General features: G+C 46.0%; 1 protein-coding gene across 4 annotated transcripts in view; it reads left to right on the top strand.

Annotated features, from left to right (window-relative positions):
• The window catches only part of LOC122815127 (gastrula zinc finger protein XlCGF26.1-like), a 289579-nt gene that overhangs the window by 219272 nt on the left and 48313 nt on the right, over window positions 1-21994 (top strand). For 3 of the 4 annotated variants that reach the window (XM_044087378.1, XM_044087379.1, XM_044087381.1), the window contains exon 3: window positions 6265-6387. In XM_044087378.1, the coding sequence (XP_043943313.1) occupies window positions 6265-6387 (123 nt within the window). Of the gene's footprint in view, window positions 1-6264; window positions 6388-21994 lie in introns of those variants that run through there. The other variant, XM_044087380.1, reaches the window with a different exon arrangement.

Below are 21994 nucleotides of genomic sequence, written 5' to 3' on the forward strand. Positions count from 1 at the left end.
ACACTATAAAAAGCTCAAAGGCTAAAATGGAAATCATCATCATCCGGATTTGATCACAGCACTAGCCTGAACTGAGCATAAGAGCCATTTTGCCAGTGTTGGCCTTGCCTTGACTGAACAGATAGCTGTACTGAATAGAATTGAAGTCCCCCTGTCAGTGGCAAAGATGATTTTGTTTATGCATATGCTTGTAAGTACATGATTTATTAGTTTTCTTCTGTTTACCTAGTAAGTTTTTGTTTAATAAATTATTAAGTTTGAGCTTTGGTGTGTCTCTGTGTCATTTCTAATTCTAAATTAACCTCAGACTTTAAAGTAATGGACTAGTTCACCTATCCTTAGCCAAGTTAGGCTTTTGCAGTTTTCTGCAATTTTTTTGTTAGCCAGTTAGGCTCTTAGCTGTTTTTAAGCTGTTTTCTGTTATTTACCATAGCCTGTTAGGCTTATTCTGTGTTTGCAATAGACACTACGAAGCCACAGTAAGCTGCCTTTTTGTACTTGTAGCCAGTTAGGCTTAGTTTAATTTTCTGACAGTGTATTGTTGTTATCCTTGCTGACTTCTGTATTCTTGCTACTATGTCTGAGAAGGCAAAATCAGGGTTTAAAAGATGCCCTAAATGTAATCAGAAGATGTTGATAACTGATGGCCACTCCACATGTGTGTATTGCTTGGGTGAGGTCCATTTACAGGAGGTTTGCTCCATTTGTCATGGGTTCAGCTCTAGAGTTTTGGCTGAAAGGAAACATAACTTAGTGGAGCATGGATTGATTAAGCCTGCTTTCCGATCAGACATGGATTCTGCTCCGGGACAACCAAAACCTTCTTCACCAGCCTCTTCAAGTAGTTTGGGTCCGAAGGGCTCTTCAGTTCCGAAATCTTCTAAGAAAGCTCCTGTCTCGGCTCCATTGTCATCGGAACTGACTGTACAGGTAGTTGGTAGGAGCCGGTCCCCAGTCTTGGAACTGGTATCTCCTACCTTGAGATCCCCGATTTTGGGTTCACCTGCTCCATCGGTGGCTTCCTCTCGGGCTTCCAGACTCTCTAATTTGGACGTGGATTAAGTGGTATGGAGACTTTTACAGGATCCAGCTCTAGCTAAAATTCTGTTGGCTTTGACTCAAGCAGCTTCGAAACCGACAAAGTCCTCTCCTGCTGTTTCTGCTCCTCCTCCGACTCGAATCGAGGCATCGGAGCCGGCGGAGGCTATTCAGTCATTTGTGGAACTGTCGGTACCGGCACTCACTTCTGACTGTTGGTACCGACAACTCTGATGTCCTCTGCTCCGGCAGTAGAATCTGGGAGCTGACACTCTCCTGTCGGTTCTGGGGGGGGGTTGAACCGATACGTCGGTTCCGACTCTTCCCCTTGGGGCATCGGCACAAATGAGTTCAGCTCCTACCTCTGGCTTGGAGCCGGCAGTTCTGGTGCAGGAGGAGTCTTCAGTGTCTTCGGATGCAAGTGCTTCCTCACATCAGAGCTGTGATGCCTTCGATGTTATGAGGAGGGCTTTGTTCCCCTCGGACTGCCACAACCTCTGATATGGCCACCTCTTTCCAAAAGGTGCCTGAATCTTCTCCACTACCACAGATTCACCGTAAGTGTAGGGACCCAGAGCCTCAGGATGCCCCTTTGTGGGAACCCTGCTCTTCTGCGACCTCCCCAGAAATTCCCACTGAGGAGGTCCCTCAGAAGAGGTTATGTAAGAGGAGATATTTAGATCCCCCCAGGAATCCATCACATCGGACACCGATTTGGAGGAATTGGAAGGGTCCCCAAGATTCCCCTCTGAGCATATCTCCTTTGGGGATAGCCTTGAGATCCTTAAGCAGAGGGGTAACTCGCAGCCCCTAAACCTTACTGAGGATGAATTGGTGCTCCTGAAGGCTTTTGGGTCCCGACTGTCTACCTCTTGGGTGTCTCCACCCTTCGATGAGTTGATTGATCTTTTGTCTCAAAGGGCATGGGAGTCACCGGATTCTATGGAGCCTGTTCTTAGGAGGCCCAACAAATACATTTCAGCGCCTCACGATAAGTCCTTCTTATCTGAACCCATACCTTTTGATGCCATGGTGGTGGCGGCAGCCACTAAGAAAGAGATGGAGACTTCTACGCCTGCCCATCCTCCTAATAAAGAGTCTAGGATCATGGACAGATACGGGAAGCGCATGTTCAGTTCTACGACCTTTGCCTTTCGGTCATTGAACTATCTAACCCACTTCACAAGGCTTCAGAGAGATCTCCTGAAGGAGCTTGGAGATACTCTCCAGGGTGCAGTAGCCAATTCAGTGGCAGACAAAGTGATGTCTCAGCTTCCTACCCTCAATTCCATCGTAAACTCTTTCATGCATCTTGTGTCTTACGCAGCTGATGGAATGAGTAGGACAGCGGGTACAGGAATCGCTTTGCGAAGACATTCCTGGATGCGCTTATGTTCTTTTGCGGAACCTTTCAAGTCATCATTTGTGAATGCCCCCCTTTGATGGTTCTTCCTTGTTTGGACCAAAAGTTAGAGACCTTCACCAGATGTGAGCAAGACAGTAAGACTCTATCTGCCATAGGAGTCCATTTTTCTACCCCTACTAGACCTTATCCCAAAGGTCAATAGGGAGGGAAAATGTGGTTCCATAAGACTCAAGGAGCCTTTCTGAACTCACAATGTGAAGCCTCCTCCAGGGGCAGAGGGGGAGGCAATGGTGGAAGACAATGCCTACACGGCAGAGGGGGTCCACAGAACCAGGGTGACAGGGATCAGTTCCTTGGGAAGCCCTATCAGTGGTCCTGAAAGGAGGACCGACTGTCCTGCTCTGAAGGCAGGTGAGGAACGTTTCTCTTTGTACCTAGGTGCCTGGCTAAAAATCTCAGAAGACCGATGGGTACAAAACGTTATATCCAGAGGATATTCCATCCCCTTTCTCTCACAACCCAGACCAACAAAAGGAATCCCAGGCGTTTCACCCAGTTTATGGGATGTGACATCCATAGAAGTCAAAAAACTATTGCAAAAAAGAGTCATCCAGCCAGTCCCAGCAGACCAGCAAGGATCCGGAACTTACTCAAGATTCTTTTTAGCACCAAAGAGGACAGGGGACTGGAGACCTATTTTGGACCTCAGCACACTCAACAAGTATGTGGTAAAGGCGAAGTTCCAGATGGTCACGCTTCAGTCCATACTCCCATTCTTAGGGAGGGACAATTGGATGTGCTGTAGAGATCTCCAGGATAGGGGTTAACAGACCAGCCCACTTAACTAGTAAAAAAACACAATCAATAAATAAACTGTCCAGAATTTTGCAAAACGTCCCTAATTTTGCCTCATATTTTTGCTCTAAACCTTGTAAAATGTTTGATTTTCTGGAAAATCTCTCAGGATCATACCTCTCAGCTCTCGAGAATTTCTCAAAATATCCAGATTGTTACCTCACATTTTTGATCTGTTCTTTATAAAAGTTGTGGTTTTCTGGCAAACCATTGAGGAATGTGCCCACTAAGTAATGTGACATCAGAATCTGAGACTTTGTATCCTTCAGTAAATGCACTCTTAAGTAAAACCTGTTACTCTAGCAGCTTTATAAGTTTATAAGAGCAATATTTAAAATTTGTCCCTGTTTCTGGCCATTTACCCCCTTTATTTTTGACTTTTTCCAGAATCCTTAAGCAAAGGTTGAGAGGTATGCAGAGGGTTACAGTCAGTCACTAATGCCAGACATTAAAGTCCCATACTTCTGCTGTTCAGAAAAATGTATGCTGATGCAAAACGCTAAAGCTGTTCTTTTAAGAATTTTAAAGGAATAAGTGGTTAAAAATTGTCCCTGGTTTTCGCCCTTCATTCCCGTTATTTTTTGTCTTTTTTCAAAATTTTTGACAAAAGAAACTGGCCAGTATGCCTCTGAAACACTTGCATAGGCATTTCCATGGTAACTGCAAGCTCAGACAGGGAGAAAAAGACAATTTAGCATGCAAATCATCTTTTTCTGGCTACCCGACCTTGTGCTTATCTCAGAAATGCCAATGTGAATGTTTCTGTGTAAACGTTAAATGTTACTCAGTTTCCAACCATATTAGGCAGTCTGTTGAAACTGAGGTGCCCCCTTCCCCTCTGGTTCTGGTGTTCACGCTGCCCACTTTGTCCAGACATAACTAGGTTACTGCTGTAGAACAAGGACAACAGGTTGAACTTCATGTCAGCAAATAGGTGGACTGCTGCAGGAGTCAGTGGTTCATTGGTCAAAGCATAGGTCACTTTCAGACGCCCATCCTATTTCCTGTTAACATGTTTCTAGTCAGCCATGTCATGTATTGTGACACACAACTGAAGAAGATGGAAACATGTTACTTATATTTTGGCTGGGTCCTCTGCTAACCTCATGTCGCCTTCTGTCCCCTCTGCTCATCCACCAAATTAACTTACCTAAGGGGAGGAAAGTTAAATGTTGCCATGACAATGCAGAGAGTTCTAGAATGCTTCTATTCATGCTGCAGCTTTCACAGCCTGGGCTCCATGCAGCTGTGAACACTGAGCACAGGGCGGTTATTACACCCAGCATGTGGATCCTATGGTGAGCTCTTCCAGGCGTGCCGCAGAACACCTACTGTGCCCTTATTGGGCATCGGCTGAGCTCATCCTGGCATGCTGCGGCATACCTATGGTGTCTTTATTCTGTATCATGATTCAGCCCCCATCTTCAGTATGAGGTGCTTCTGCAACAGAAACCTACAGTCTCCCACTGCAGAAGAGGAGATGATATCTGTCTATTCAGATCCCACTCCCAAGCCAACCCTATGCTTCCCAGACTGTTTTCCTGCAAATAGGATCTCTTGTTCTCTCACTACCTTTGCACAAACATATTTATTGTGAAGCAAAACACAAATGTCCCTCAAAGACTGACTCATCATAGACCATTTGTCGGAGTTAGCCAACCAAGTGTAATTTTTAACACATTTATTTTATGTTGAGGACTTTTCCTTCACACTGTCCTTGTAGGGGAGACTCTGTGCACCCCCTCATTTATTTTAAACTAACTAGAATGCCATGCTTCAGTTAAAATTATGAAGCCAAAGTACTAAAAGTTCTCTTCAGCCGGCTAAGTCAGACTGAATGTATGTGAGTAAATCATGTAGTACTGAAAGTTCTCTTCAGCCGGCTAGGACAGACTGAATGTACGTCAGTAAATCATGTAGTACTGAAAGCTCTCTTCAGCCGGCTAGGTCAGACTGAATGTATGTCAGTAAATCATGTATCACTCAGATGTACTGAAAGATCTCTTCAGCTGGCTAGGTCAGACTGAATGTATGTCAGTAAATCATGTAGTACTGAAAGTTCTCTTCAGCCAGCTAGGTCAGACTGAATGTACGTCAATAAATCATGTAGTACCAAAAGTTCTCTTCAGCCAGCTAGGTCAGACCGAATGTACGTCAGTAAATCATGTATCACTCATGTACTGAAAGTTCTCTTCAGCCGGCTAGGTCAGACTGAATGTACATCAATAAATCATGTAGTACTGAAAGTTCTCTTCAGCCAGCTAGGTCAGACCGAATGTACGTCAGTAAATCATGTATCACTCATGTACTGAAAGTTCTCTTCAGCCGGCTAGGTCAGACCGAATGTACGTCAGTAAATCATGTATCACTCAGATGTACTGAAAGTTCTCTTCAGCCGGCTAGGTCAGACTGAATGTATGTCAGTAAATCATGTAGTACTGAAAGTTCTTTTCAGCTGGCTAGATCAGACCGAATGTACGTCAGTAAATCATGTAGTACCGAAAGTTCTCTTCAGCTGACTAGGTCAGTCTGAATGTATGGCAGTAAATCATGTAGTACTGAAAGTTCTCTTCAGCTGGCTAGGTCAGACTGAATCTACGTCAGTAAATCATGTCTCACTCAGATGAGCAGATTCCAGTCGAAACAATCTGACAACATTAATGTACACGGAGTAGCAAATAATAACCTTTCCAATAAGAAACTTTAAATAATGTAAGTTAATTGCCCTGCATCTGAATAATCCATGGTGTATTTGCATCCCAATCATACATCAACCCTGGTTTAGTTTAACTATGTTTATAGATCTATTTTATTGACTTTGAATCTTTGTAAATGCATCTGTAGCTTAAAAGCTGATATTCGAATGACTTAAATAATGAATACACATTGCCTGAACTAATTCACCATTTCTGCATCACTTCTGTGTACATTAAAAGATGACATGGTTAAAACACTTGCTGGATGTACATTTAAAGCCTCACAATTACCACATTTATGTTGCACAGGGTATGACATCCCAGTACGGACACTGTTGCTGCTGCTTGACAAACCCAGAGACGTTCCATTTAATGTGATTCAAGAAGATGTCATCAGGCTTAGAAATGATTTTACTGAAGCCCACCTCATCAGTAAGTAAAACATCACACAAATGAAATCATATGAGTTTCAAATTCATACATGATTTAAAGTTCTGGAGCTGGTGAAGGATGGGAGACTGAGAGTTAATTAAACAATAATAAACATTAGTTAGCTCCAATGCACAAGAAATAAAAATGACAGTTATTCATAATCTTGTCCGATCTTAAGAATATGTGATCACATTGCAGTGGGACAGTGATAAAACACTGAAATTATACAACCTGAGACTCAGAGACAAATGCTTTTCTACTGTATGAAGGATTCAGTACATCAGGTGGCCCACAACTAAGAAGATATGCATTTTGCACTGTCTTTGAATCACTGAAACCCTGTTAATTACTACTGCATTATAAACTGTATGTCCTGAAATCCCAGGCTTAATAATACATCATTTACAGAGAAAGCAATGACATTGCCTTGTTAGTATGACATGAAATTGGGATATCAGAAACCTTCTGGAGTTGTTATTAATGTCAGGGCTAACAGTGTAATGGGAAATTAACTTTATGTTTGAAAAACGGAAACAAAAATTCACATTTCACAAAAATAATCAAATCCTTATTAGGTCACCTCTCTTTGATCTGAAATGACTAGTGTTACTAGGTTGTGCTTTTCAGTTAACATCAGTTCTCAAGTCAGAAGCATAATGGCAATAGCTTGTATTCCTTTATTTGTATCTGCAACATAACTTGATTAGTATAACCCCAGGACCTTGGGACAAAAGGTTTCCAAGCTCATCCTATCCACCTGGCTTTCTTTAAGTTCTAGTTCTGCTGTTTCTCTTGGTAAAAGTCACACTACTATAGCTGTTGTGTTTTCACCAGCCTTCTGTAAGAATGCTTTAGTAGATGTCTGTGCATCTGCTAATTGGACCTCATTAAACACTCATGGAATAATACAGATTGCTCTCCTTTGACGCTATTGTAATAAGGGGCATTTTGGAAAAGGACCTTCACCAGAAAGAGCTTGGGAAACTGCTCTAGAGTTGTCTGAGGCTTGCCCTACTCCTATAAACGTTATGTATTTACCAGAACACTGGCTCTGTAGGAGTGGTCCATCTTCAATAATGATCCTTCTGTCATTCCCCTCCCTTGGTGTGGTGGTCCTGGTTCCTTGGCTTCCATTGGTTTCGTCATGGCTGATTCAGATCTGGAGGTGGGAGCTTTTTTGCCACATTATGGGATAAGGGGAGTAGTGCAGTAGCCTGGGAAAGCTGGTAGTGCTGGGTGATTCTACTACCTGTGGTCTTTGTCTCAGCAGCTACTGGACATGGACCCAGTCCTACAACTCTATCACTATGGTAAGTAAAGCAAATTTCATTTCTTTATGTGTTCCTTTTTTGATCAGCACACCAAAGACCTAGCAACAAGGCAACTTAACAGAGCATTGTGACTTAAGAGGAGGAAATAGTAGTTTGTGAACGTTTTAGAAACTCTGCTGACTGAAAATGTCCCGTTTCAGTCCTACTGACTGATAAAAGTATATCTGCTTATTCTTATGAGAAGTACATAACTCTGATTTGCTTCACAAACATAAATTCAGTTGTTTTACTTATTCAGTAGTTCTACTTAAAGTTTTTTTAGGATGTAAGCCTAACTGTTCCAACATTACTCATCATCCCAGGTCATGTCTGATAGTTATATGAAAACTCGTTACATCTATGTTAACAACAGTGTTGCCCTTGTCACTGAACATTTGAAATATTTATGATAAAATCTCTTGTGTCTTTTATAAAAATAAATAAATAAGTAAGTAAAAGCAGCTTTATCACTTCAGGCTAGAAGTATAACTGTCTCACAGTGATGTAGGTAGTCTATCCTCCCAGTAAATGCTGTCATTCCTGGGATGCCAACAAGAGCACAAACTCGCAGACGTATGCCTGAATGACTGTCCCTTTTGGATGGATTTCATCTTCCCTAATCTTTCCTGTCTGCTTTTATGAACTTTAGTGAAGCAATAAAAGTTAAAAATATTAGAGTTTTTTAAACAATTAATTGCTGGGATTCAGAAATATTCTTTCCATGATCACACAAAGACTACTGTGGAGATGCCAATTAAGAAACCCACTCATGGAAATGACAGGGTCAGCTGTCAAAGAATGGTTTCTGCAATCACAGCTAGGGATTTTGCAACACCAGGAGCAAGCATGTAATCAAGTACTTTGTCTCATTATGAGAACAGCTGGAAACCACATTAAATGGCTTCATATTAAGTAGATCCCTTAAGTAGAGGAGCATAAACAAGAACACGGAAAGTAAAGAGCCTGTTGGGAAGGAAGGGTCGACTTTTGTGGAATGCGCGCCCATTTCTTTTAAGAAGTGTACATGGGGAAGTATGCAAGAGGAAGGCAGGGGATAAAAAAGTGTAGCAGTATGGAAGCCATGGCACACAAACATAAAACACAGGCAAAGATAAACAAGGGAGGTTCTGTCACATGCGGGGAAACTGGACAACAATCAGGGAAGGGACCTTGTTATAAATGCCTAGGAATGCCTGCTCCTCTCCTGTCTTATTTTCTACTACTCTGTGTATTCATTTATCAATCACCGTCTCCATTGCTTTTAAGTAGTGTGGCAGACGTTTGCTACCTACAGTTATGAATGCCCCCTTTGTTCCTGGAATGCTACCTACAGTTATGAATGCCCCCTTTGTTCCTGGAATGCTACCTACAATTATGAATCCCCCCTTTGTTCCTGGAATACTACCTACAGTTATGAATGCCCTGTTTGTTCCTGGAATGCTACCTACAGTTATGAATGCCCCCTTTGTTCATGGAATGCTACCTACAGTTATTGAATGCCCCCTTTGTTCCTGGAATGCTACCTACAGTTATGAATGCCCCCTTTGTTCCTGAAATGCTACCTACAGTTATGAATGCCCCCTTTGTTGCTGGAATGCTACCTACAGTTATGAATGCCCCCTTTGTTCCTGGAATGCTACCTACAGTTATGAATGCCCCGTTTGTTCCTGGAATGCTACCTACAGTTATGAATGCCCCCTTTGTTCCTGGAATGCTACCTACAGTTATGAATGCCCCCTTTGTTCCTGAAATGCTACCTACAGTTATGAATGCCCCCTTTGTTCCTGGAATGCTACCTACAGTTGTGAATGCCCCCTTTGTTCTGGTACACCAGCACTAGTATGGTTATTCTTCACTTATGAGGAATATACCTTTCCCTCCACACTGCTATGAGTACCCTCAGGAGCCATTTCTCCCATAAGCCATGCAACATCTTGATAAACCTGCTGTGACCTCATATGAACCTGCTGCTTTCCCTGACTTTAGTTTCCTTAGTGCTGTTCTTACTTGCAGGTTGGCTTCCTCTTCTTCTTTCATCACAGGATGGCTGTACAGGGCAGTACAGTGAAGTTTTCTTCATTCAGAAGGTGCTGGGAGTGCCCTTCTATCTGCCTTCAATGTCCCGTGGACCGGTGAGCAGGTTGTTCCCAGTATCTTTTATGAATGCTGTCTGATGACTACTTTCTTTATATTTCTGTCTTTGTTGTGGAACATGATAGATTTTCTTTGTGCCTTCTGCTGAGTCACTTTCCAGAAGCTGGTAGAGTGCCTTTCACACCTTGTGTTTCGCTATTTAAAATGCTTTCATAGCCTGTTAGCCAACCAGTATTCCATCTTAGCCCAGTCTGTCTTTTCTGTCACCAAGATGTCCTTCAAGGATGCATCTGCAGTCCTAACATATGGGTTGTCCTGCCTCAGGCAGCCCTTCGGTCGGCCAGATTCCAAAGTCTGGGTCTGGCCTCGGCTGATGTCGCACTTCACCCGACGTCATAGCTGCTGTTTATTGGGTATAAAGGCATCAGCCGACGCCATTTTCCTCAGTCTTTCTTGCCGCACGGTGCCCGAAGCAGAAGCTGTTCGCAAGTGCCGGTCGGTCAGATCCAGAGATTTCTACTACCGAAGACTTCTAAAAAGCTAAGTACCCCATTGGGGACTCTTTCTTGCCTCAGCCGATGTCAGACAAAGTAAATAATTGTTTAACTTGTGGGAAACAAATACCTCATAAGGATTTCCACTCTTACTGCCTTCCTTGCTTAGGCCCAGACCACGACGTATCAGCTTGTCTAGCCTGTGCTTCCTTCAACCGACGGACACTTAGACGTCGGTCGGAGTTTGCAGAGGAGTTTTTTGGTCCCGCTTTTGCATACAAAATGCAATCGGAGACTCCGACTACTCAATTAGCTAAAAAGCGCAAGGAAAAGGACCGACATTCGCGGTCCGCGGTTTCGGTTGAAACCACGGTTAGGCCAACCGCGAGTGCCTCGGTTTTGGCTGAAACCGAGCCCCCGGTTCTTCCTTCGGCCGAAAGCATGCCTCCGATAGCCGAGGCCTCACAGAGCATGGCTGAATCTGCTACTGAATTTACTGCTACAGAAGCAGGAACCCAGGATTTGTCAGATACTATTCCTTTAGACATATCTACCCCTGCACGTGGGGCTGCTAGACCCCCTGCTTCTATGTCTATCAAGGCTTTTGCCAGGGCTAAAGCAGCTAAATCTTCTAAGGCCTTACCTGCTAAAACTCCTTCACATAGGCCTACCTCTAGTTCCCAAATACTCAGCCTGGCTGAGGATCTCATTTCTTTGATCAGGGGATCCCAACCTCACCCAGACAGGGCCTCTCAGCCTCCTCCAGACAAGAGGTCTAGGACTGAACCCCCTGAACCTGTCTCTACAGATTATTCCTCGGATGACTCAGACATTTCAGACCCTCACGAAGGCCCATATTCTCCTTATGAGGATTCTGATGCAGAAGACTCCATTCCTTCTGCTTCTCCTCCTGAAGAATTTTCCTTTGGGGAAACCTTGCATGCTATGAGGGAACACTTCCAATGGCAGGGCCAGGATTTTTCAGATTCAAGGAAAAGGCTAAGGACCTTTTTACTCTTACCACAGCATAGGCCTTTAGCCATTCCGCCAGTATTAACAGTTGTTGATGATGCATATAATGATGCATGTACTGCCCCCGATTCTCTTCCTCCGGCCCCTGCCAAGCCAGACAGATATTACAGGGTCCCGGACACACATTACCATTTGTATAAGGCTCCTGTTGCAGACCCTGAAACCATTTCACAGGGCCCTAAAGGTGTGGCAGCTGCCTCTGCCAAAAACCCTCTTCCCTCTGAAAGGGAATCTAGAGCATTAGAGAGATGGGGTAAAAAGGTTTATACTTCTGCTACTCTTTCGGCCAGGGCCTTGAACTGTCAATTTCACATGATTCAGTACCAGGAATTTTTGTTAGACCAGCTAAATAAAAAACTGTCTTCTCCTGAACCTTTAGACCGCAAGTCTCTTCAGGATTTGGTACATAATTCTCAGCAGGTCAGTAACCATTTCTTAAAATGTGGCTATGATGCACTGGAGGCTTCCTTTAGATCAGCTATGACTGGAACAGTGATTCGAAGGCATGCCTGGTTAAAAGAACAATCCTTACCAGACCACGTTAAGTCAAAACTCCTAGATGCTCCCATGGAGAAACAAAGTTTGTTTGGCTCCCCTGCACAGGAGGTTCTAAAGAAGGTGGAAGAAAAAGCAAAATCTGTCCAAACAGTCAAGGATTTCTTACAGGTCCAACCTCCGAGGTTTAGCAGAAATTGGCCTTCGAAGAATTGGTCCTTTCCAGACAACTCCAGAGTGCAGAGAGGCAGAAATAGATGCCCCAGAGGCAGAGGTCAATCTAGGGGTGCCTACAGGGGACGTCAGTGGCAACCTACCAACCAGAGAAGTACTGCCACAGATCCAACTACAACCACTTCCACAGGGCAGACACAATGACTTGGCTCTAGTTCCGCCTACCAGGGAACAACTGGAAGCACCCTTGGCGGAAAGCTAGCCTTATTTTCCGACAACTGGCATTACATTACAGGAGACAAATGGACTTTACAAACAATAGACAAGGGCTACAGGTTTCACTTCCACACTCTACCAAAAAAGAGAGGAATGCCAAACCTACCACCAAGCCAAAAAACAGACGCTCTAAGACAAATCAACAACTTACTAAGGATGAGAGCTATAGAAGAGGTACCACCTATGGAACAAGGCCAAGGATTTTACTCCAGGCTTTTCCTTGTACCAAGAAAAGAAAATCAATGGAAACCTATTCTAGACTTGTCCGCACTCAACACATACCTCATTGTTCCAAAATTCAAAATGCTGACCCTCCAGCAGCTTCTTCCCATGCTGGGCAAGGAGTCTTGGCTGGTGACTCTAGATCTCAAGGAGGCATACCTGTACGTCCCTATACGACCAGATTGCAGAAGACACCTCAGATTTCTTGCAGGATCAGAGCATTATCAATTCTCAGCATTGCCTTTTGGCTTATCTACTGCGCCCAGAGTATTCACGAAATGCCTGGCATCAGTAATTGCTCATTGCAGGCTTCAGGGAATTCAAATTTACCCATACCTGGACGACTGCCTAATACAAGCGGACAACAAGGCAAAATTAACAAAAGATTTGGAAAATGTCATACAACTGTTGCAAGCCTTGGGATACACAGTCAACATGCAAAAGTCAAGACTAGTACCATCCCAAAGGATAACATTCTTGGGTGCAGAACTGGATACCTCAACTCAGATGGCTTTTCTCACAGAAGAAAACAAAAGCAACTACCAGTCTACTTCATGACATTAACAACACAAACTCAGCTTACTGCAAGGAAAGTCCTGCAAGCCCTGGGCTACATGGCATCCTGCATAATATTGGTTCCACATGCCAGGCTGCATATGAGAAAGCTACAATGGTACCTAAGGAATGTATGGTCTCAACACAAGCACAGTCTAGAAGCCCAGATTCCAATAATTCCATGCCTGAAGCAAGAATTCCTGTGGTGGGCTCAGGCCTGTCAGTTGAACAGAGGCTTGCCTTTCCACAAACCTCATCCAAGCCAGACCATCACCACAGACGCCTCAGACCTAGGATGGGGGGCACACATGGTGGACAAGTGTATACAAGGCCTATGGACCCAAGACCAGCTGAATCTACACATAAATCTAAAGGAGATGCTGGCAGTGAAACATGTGATCCAGGCATTCAGACCACTCCTTCAACAGGGTCATCTGCTGATAAGGACAGACAATACCACAGTCATGTGGTACATCAACAAACAGGGAGGTACACATTCATATCCTCTATGCCGGATGGCAATGGACCTGTGGAATGTGGCCCTGAATCTCAACATTCAACTTCAGGCCAGATTTGTACCAGGAAAAGAAAATTCTCTAGCAGACACCTTAAGCAGAACAACCACGGATGCTCACGAATGGATGCTGCATCCAGATATCTTCAAAGCCATAACAAAGAAATGGGGACTACCAGAGATAGACCTGTTCGCCTCCCCACACAACCACCAATTGAAGAAATTCTGCACAAGAGCATACCACCCACTTGCTTGGAGGGTGGACTCCCTTTCCCTCAGCTGGAAAAACCTGACAGCATATGCATTTCCACCTCTTCCCTTGATGTACAAAGTTCTACTGAAGATCAGAGAAGATCAGCCAAGGGTAATCCTGATAGCTCCAGACTGGCTGAGGCAACATTGGTACCCGCTACTGAGAAGCATGTCTCGGACACACGCATGGCCTCTACCTCTATGTCCCTTACTTCTAACACAGGACAACTACAAGATCCTACATCCAAACTTGAAAACACTGCAGCTCGCTGCTTGGAATATTGCATAAAACAAAATAACCCAGGTTTATCTCAGAGGGTTAAGGACATTATCCTGGAGGCACGCAGACCATCCACAAGGAAGACTTATTCAGCCAAGTGGAAAAGATACCTCATTTGGAGTACAGCAAAGGGAGAAAATGTCTCATTGGCAAACATAGCACACATCCTGGAATATTAAGCAGAACTGTTCCACAATGGTCTGTCTTACTCCTCCATTAAGATTCATGCATCAGCAATTTCAGCAGAATACAACATGGATCCTCCTGTCTTCTCTCATCCTCTACTCAGGCAGTTCTTGAGAGGAATCAAAAATGTAAAACCTCCAAGGAAACCACCTTTACCGACATGGGATCTCAACTTTGTGCTGGAAAAGTTGACACTTCCCCCTTTTGAACCAGCAGCAACAGCAGAATTACAGTTCTTATCTTGGAAAACTGCTTTCCTGCTAGCAATCACTTCAGCAAGAAGGGTATCTGAGTTACAGGCATTAATGGCAGTACAACCCTTCCTTATCTTCCATCAGGACAGGGTCTCTCTGAGAACTAACCCTACCTTTATGCCAAAAGTGGTCTCCAGAGTATCTTTGAATCAAGCGATTAATTTACCTACATTCTTCCCCAACCCACAGAACAGGGGGGAAAGACTGCTACATACCTTGGATGTGCACAGACAATTACGCTACTATCTGGACAGAACTAAGACCAGCAGAAAAACTGACCAGATTCTGGTAGCATATGCAACAGGAATGCAAGGAAAAGCAATTTCAAAACAGACAATCTAAAAATGGATAGGAAATTGCATTCGATTTTGCTACTCTTTTCATGGAAAGACAACTCCTGAAAATATCAGACCTCATTCCACAAGAGCTACAGCCACCACTACAGCTTTCCTACGAGGAGTGGCTACCAAAGACATTTTAGAAGCTGCTACTTGGAGCTCCGTGCATACATTTGCCAAGCATTATAATCTTCCCTTATACTCTAGATCCTGAGCAGGTTTTGCAACTGCTGTTTTGCAAGGGATCTTAACTACACCATCTTTATCTTAGTGCCTCCTCCCCCAGTTTGGCTATGGTATTCTACCCATATGTTAGGACTGCAGATGCATCCTTGAAGGACATAGTACAGTTTTGTACCTACCATAAATGTAGATGTCCGATAGGTATGCATCTGCAGTCAGGATAACCCACCCTCCTTCCCCTCTGTGGTATTCCTAGGGTATTTACCCCTCTTTAGCTAGCTGGGGGAATCTATTATGGTGTATTTGTTTGTATATATGTATATATATATATTTTTATATTGTTTGCTCTCTACTGTTTGGAATTATTTGCATTTATCCAAATTTAGCCTTCCTAGAGGGCACCTGGCATCTGGGGCAAGAAACACTGAGGAAAATGGTGTCGGCTGATGCCTTTATACCCAATAAACAGCAGCTATGACGTTGGGTGAAGTGAGACATCAGCCGAGGCCAGACCCAGACTTTGGAATCCGGCCGACCGAAGGGCTGCCTGAGGCAGGACAACCCATATGTTAGGACTGCAGATGCATACCTATAGGACATCTACATTTATGGTAGGTACAAAACTGTACTTTTTCTGCACACCTTTCTTTTGATAACTTCCTCAACTAATGTATTACACCATCAGCTTTTTTTATGAACTTTATTTCCATATCTGGCTCAACTACATGAGCATTTAGTTTTTATACTCTGATATTCTTCTTTGACTCCACCTATTTCCTCTTCTTCTTGAGATACTGGAGCCCTGAGTAATTCCTTGAACTCCTGTGCTATCTTGCTGGTTAACTCCCAGGTCTTCAGCCTGGTCTTTGTTGATGTTAGAGCCTTTTCTGCCCATTGCTTTCAGCTGATTGTGGCAACCAGTGACTGTTTCACTGGGGAAGACTTTGCAGTCATTGATTCTACCCCAATGCCCTTTCCTTAAAAGAAATCTGACAACAGACTCCTCAGATGTTGTACAGGGAGCTCATATGGGTGAGGGGGTGAGTCTCAATGTCTGAGGGACCTGGGAACAAAGGTTGTGGAAAAAAACACATCAATGTCAAAGAACTGTTAGCCAGTTGTGGCATTCAAAGCCTTTCTCCCTGCAGTGCAGGGGGCAGTCCTACAGGCACAGACAGACAATACTGCAGTGATGTGTCAGGGGGGAGTCCTACAGATACAGACAGACAATACTGCAGTGATGTGTCAGGGGAGTCCTACAGGTACAGACAATACTGCAGTGATGTGTCAGGGGGGAGTCCTACAGGTACAGATAGACAATACTGCAGAGATGTGTAGGGGAGGGGGGAGTCCTACAGGTACAGACAGACAATACTGCAGTGGTGTGTCAGGGGGGGAGCCCTACAGGTACAGACAGACAACACTGCAGTGATGTGCCAGGGGGGAGTCCTACAGGTACAGACAGACAATACTGCAGTGATGTGTCAGGGAGAGTCCTACAGGTACAGACAGACAATACTGCAGTGATGTGTCAGGGGGGGAACCCTACAGGTACAGACAGACAGTACTGCAGTGATATGTCAGGGGGGAGTCCTACAGGTACAGACAGACAATACTGCAGTGATGTATCGGGGGAGTCCTACAGGTACAGACAGACAATACTGCAGTGATGTGTCAGGGGGGAGTCCTACAGGTACAGACAGACAATACTGCAGTGATGTGTCAGGGGGAGTCCTACAGGCACAGACAGACAATACTGCAGTGATGTGTGAGGGGGGAGTCCTACAGGCACAGACAGACAATACTGCAGTGATGTGTGAGGGGGGAGTCCTACAGGTACAGACAGACAGTACTGCAGTGATGTGTCGGGGGGAGTCTTACAGGTACAGACAGACAATACTGCAGTGATGTGTCGGGGGGGGAGCCCTACAGGTACAGACAGACAATACTGCAGTGATGTGTCGGGGTGGAGTCCTACAGGTACAGACAGACAATACTGCAGTGATATGTCAGGAAGGAGCCCTACAGGTACAGACAGACAATACTGCAGTGATGTGTTGGGGGGAGTCCTACAGGCATAGACAGACAATACTGCAGTGATGTGTCAGGAGGGAGTCCTACAGGCACAGACAGATAATACTGCAGTGATGTGTCAGGGGGGGAGTCCTACAGGCACAGACAGACAATACTGCAGTGATATGTCAGGGGGGAGTCCTACAGGTACAGACAGACAATACTGCAGTGAGGTGTCAGGGGGAGTCTTACAGGTACAGACAGACAATACTGCAGTGATGTGTCGGGGGGAGTCTTACAGGTACAGACAGACAATACTGCAGTGAGGTGTCAGGGGGAGTCTTACAGGCACAGAGAGACAATACTGCAGTGATGTGTTGGGGGGGGAGTCCTACAGGGACAGAGAGACAATACTGCAGTGATGTGTCAGGGGGGAGTCTTACAGGTACAGACAATACTGCAGTGATGTGTCAGGGGGGAGTCCTACAGGTACAGATAGACAATACTGCAGTGATGTGTCGGGGGGAAGTCCTACAGGTACAGACAGACAATACTGCAGTGATTTGTTGGGGGGAGTCCTACAGGCATAGACCGCCAATACTGCAGTGATGTGTCAGGGGGGAGTCCTACAGGCACAGACAGACAATACTGCAGTGATGTGTCAGGAGGGAGTCCTACAGGCACAGACAGACAATACTGCAGTGATGTGTCGGGGGGGAGTCCTACAGGTACAGACAGGCAATACTGCAGTGATGTGTCAGGGGGGAGTCCTACAGGTACAGACAGACAATACTGCAGTGATGTGTCAGGGGGGAGTACTACAGGCACAGACAGACAATACTGCAGTGATGTGTCAGGGGGGGAGTCCTACAGGTACAGACAGACAATACTGCAGTGATGTGTCAGGGGGAGTCCTACAGGTACAGACAGACAATACTGCAGTGGTATGTCAGGGGGGAGTCCTACAGGTACAGACAGACAGTACTGCAGTAATGTGTCAGGGGGGAGTCCTACAGGTACAGACAGACAATACTGCAGTGATGTGTCAGGGGGGAGTCCTACAGGTACAGACAGACAATACTGAAGTGATGTGTCAGGGGGGAGTCCTACAGGTACAGACAGACAATACTGCAGTGATGTGTCGGGGGGGAGTCCTACAGGTTCAGACAGACAATACTGCAGTGATGTGTCAGGGGGATGTCCTACAGGTACAGACAGACAATACTGCAGTGATGTGTCAGGGGGGAGTCCTACAGGCACAGACAGACAATACTGCAGTGATGTGCCAGGGGGGAGTCCTACAGGCACAGCAGACAGTACTGCAGTGATGTGCCAGGGGGAAGTCCTACAGGTACAGACAGACAATACTGCAGTGATGTGTCAGGGGGTGTCCTACAGGTACAGACAGACAATACTGCAGTGATGTGTCAGGGGGGAGTCCTACAGGTACAGACATACAATACTGCAGTGATGTGTCAGTATGGAGTCCTACAGGTACAGACAGACAATACTGCAGTGATGTGTCAGGGGGGAGTCCTACAGGTACAGACAGACAATACTGCAGTGATGTGTCAGGGGGGAGTCCTACAGGTACAGACAGACAATACTGCAGTGATGCGTCAGGGGGTATCCTACAGGTACTGACAGACAATACTGCAGTGATGTGTCAGGGGGGAGTCCTACAGGCACAGACAGACAATACTGCAGTGATGTGTCAGGGGGGAGTCCTACAGGTACAGACAGACAATACTGCAGTGATGTATCAGGGAGGTGTCCTGCAGGCACAGACAGACAATACTGCAGTGATGTGTCAGGGGGAAGTCCTACAGGTACAGACAGACAATACTGCAGTGATGTATCAGGGGGGACTCCTACAGGTGCAGACAGACAATACTGCACTGATGTGTCAGGGGGGAGTCCTACAGGTACAGACAGACAATACTGCAATGATGTGTCGGGGGGGAGGGAGTCCTACAGGTTCAGACAGACAATACTGCAGTGATGTGTCAGGGAGGAGTCCTACAGGTACAGAGAGACAATACTGTAGTGATGTGTCAGGGGGTGTCCTACAGGCACAGACAGACAATACTGCAGTGATGTGTCAGGGGGGAGTCCTACAGGTACAGACAAACAATACTGCAGTGATGTGTCAGGGGGGGAGTCCTACAGGCACAGAGAGACAATAGTGCAGTGATGTGTCGGGGGGAGTCCTACAGGTATAGACAGACAATACTGCAGTGATATGTCAGGGGGGAGTCCTACAGGTACAGATAGACAATACTGCAGAGATGTGTCGGGGAGGGGGGAGTCCTACAGGTACAGACAGACAATACTGCAGTGGTGTGTCAGGGGGGGAGCCCTACAGGTACAGACAGACAATACTGCAGTGATGTGCCAGGGGGGAGTCCTACAGGTACAGACAGACAATACTGCAGTGATGTGTCGGGGAGAGTCCTACAGGTACAGACAGACAATACTGCAGTGATGTGTCAGGGGGAGTCCTACAGGTACAGACAGACAATACTGCAGTGATGTGTCAGGGGGAAGTCCTACAGGTACAGACAGACAATACTGCAGTGATGTGTCAGGGGGGAGTCCTACAGGTACAGACAGACAATACTACAGTGATGTGTCAGGGAGAAGTCCTACAGGCACAGACAGACAATACTGCAGTGATGTGTCAGGGGGGAGTCTTACAGGTACAGACAAACAATACTGCAGTGATGTGTCAGGGGGGGAACCCTACAGGTACAGACAGACAGTACTGCAGTGATATGTCAGTGGGGGAGTCCTACAGGTACAGACAGACAATACTGCAGTGATGTATCGGGGGAGTCCTACAGGTACAGACAGACAATACTGCAGTGATGTGTCAGGGGGGAGTCCTACAGGTACAGACAGACAATACTGCAGTGATGTGTCAGGGGGAGTCCTACAGGCACAGACAGACAATACTGCAGTGATGTGTGAGGGGGGAGTCCTACAGGCACAGACAGACAATACTGCAGTGATGTGTGAGGGGGGAGTCCTACAGGTACAGACAGACAGTACTGCAGTGATGTGTCGGGGGGAGTCTTACAGGTACAGCAGACAATACTGCAGTGATGTGTCAGGGGGGGAGCCCTACAGGTGCAGACAGACAATACTGCAGTGATGTGTCGGGGCGGAGTCCTACAGGTACAGACAGAAAATACTACAGTGATATGTCAGGAAGGAGTCCTACAGATACAGACAGACAATACTGCAGTGATGTGTTGGGGGGAGTCCTACAGGCATAGACAGACAATACTGCAGTGATGTGTCAGGAGGGAGTCCTACAGGCACAGACAGACAATACTGCAGTGATGTGTCAGGGGGGGGGGAGTCCTACAGGCACAGACAGACAATACTGCAGTGATATGTCAGGGGGGAGTCCTACAGGTACAGACAGACAATACTGCAGTGAGGTGTCAGGGGGAGTCTTACAGGTACAGACAGACAATACTGCAATGATGTGTCGGGGGAGTCTTACAGGTACAGACAGACAATACTGCAGTGAGGTGTCAGGGGGAGTCTTACAGACACAGAGAGACAATACTGCAGTGATGTGTTGGGGGGGAGTCCTACATGGACAGAGAGACAATACTGCAGTGATGTGTCGGGGAGGGAAGTCCTACAGGTACAGACAGACAATACTGCAGTGATTTGTTGGGGGGAGTCCTACAGGCATAGACTGCCAATACTGCAGTGATGTGTCACGGGGGAGTCCTACAGGCACAGACAGACAATACTGCAGTGATGTGTCAGGAGGGAGTCCTAAAGCACAGACAGACGATACTGCAGTGATGTGTCGGGGGGGAGTCCTACAGGCACAGACAGACAATACTGCAGTGATGTGTTGGGGGGGGGAGTCCTACAGGTACAGAGAGACAATACTGCAGTGATGTGTCATGGGGGAGTCCTACAGGTACAGACAGGCAATACTGCAGTGATGTGTCAGGGGGGAGTCCTACAGGTACAGACAGACAATGCTGCAGTGGTATGTCAGGGGGGGAGTCCTACAGGTACAGACAGACAATACTGCAGTAATGTGTCAGGGGGAGTCCTACAGGTACAGACAGACAATACTGCAGTGATGTGTCAGGGGGGAGTCCTACAGGTACAGACAGACAATACTGAAGTGATGTGTCAGGGGGGAGTACTACAGGCACAGACAGACAATACTGCAGTGATGTGTCAGGGGGGAGTCCTACAGGTACAGACAGACAATACTGCAGTGATGTGTCAGGGGGGAGTCCTACAGGTACAGACAGACAATACTGCAGTGGTATGTCAGGGGGGGAGTCCTACAGGTACAGACAGACAATACTGCAGTAATGTGTCAGGGGGGAGTCCTACATGTACAGACAGACAATACTGCAGTGATGTGTCAGGGGGGAGTCCTACAGTTACAGACAGACAATACTGAAGTGATGTGTCAGGGGGGAGTCCTACAGGTACAGACAGACAATACTGCAGTGATGTGTCGGGGGGGGTCCTACAGGTGCAGACAGACAATACGGCATTGATGTGTCAGGGGGATGTCCTACAGGTACAGACAGACAATACTGCAGTGATGTGTCAGGGGGGAGTCCTACAGGCCCAGACAGACAATACTGCAGTGATGTGCCAGGGGGAGTCCTACAGGCACAGCAGACAGTACTGCAGTGATGTGCCAGGGGGAAGTCCTACAGGTACAGACAGACAATACTGCAGTGATGTGTCAGGGGGTGTCCTACAGGTACAGACAGACAATACTGCAGTGATGTGTCAGGGGGGAGTCCTACAGGTACAGACAGACAATACTGCAGTGATGTGTCGGGGGGGAGTCCTACAGGTTCAGACAGACAATACTGCAGTGATGTGTCAGGGGGATGTCCTACAGGTACAGACAGACAATACTGCAGTGATGTGTCA

The sequence above is a fragment of the Protopterus annectens genome, chromosome 11.part0, assembly GCF_019279795.1.
Source record: "Protopterus annectens isolate FY-2018-M chromosome 11.part0, PAN1.0, whole genome shotgun sequence".
In the NCBI taxonomy this organism is placed as follows: Eukaryota; Metazoa; Chordata; order Ceratodontiformes; family Protopteridae; genus Protopterus; species Protopterus annectens.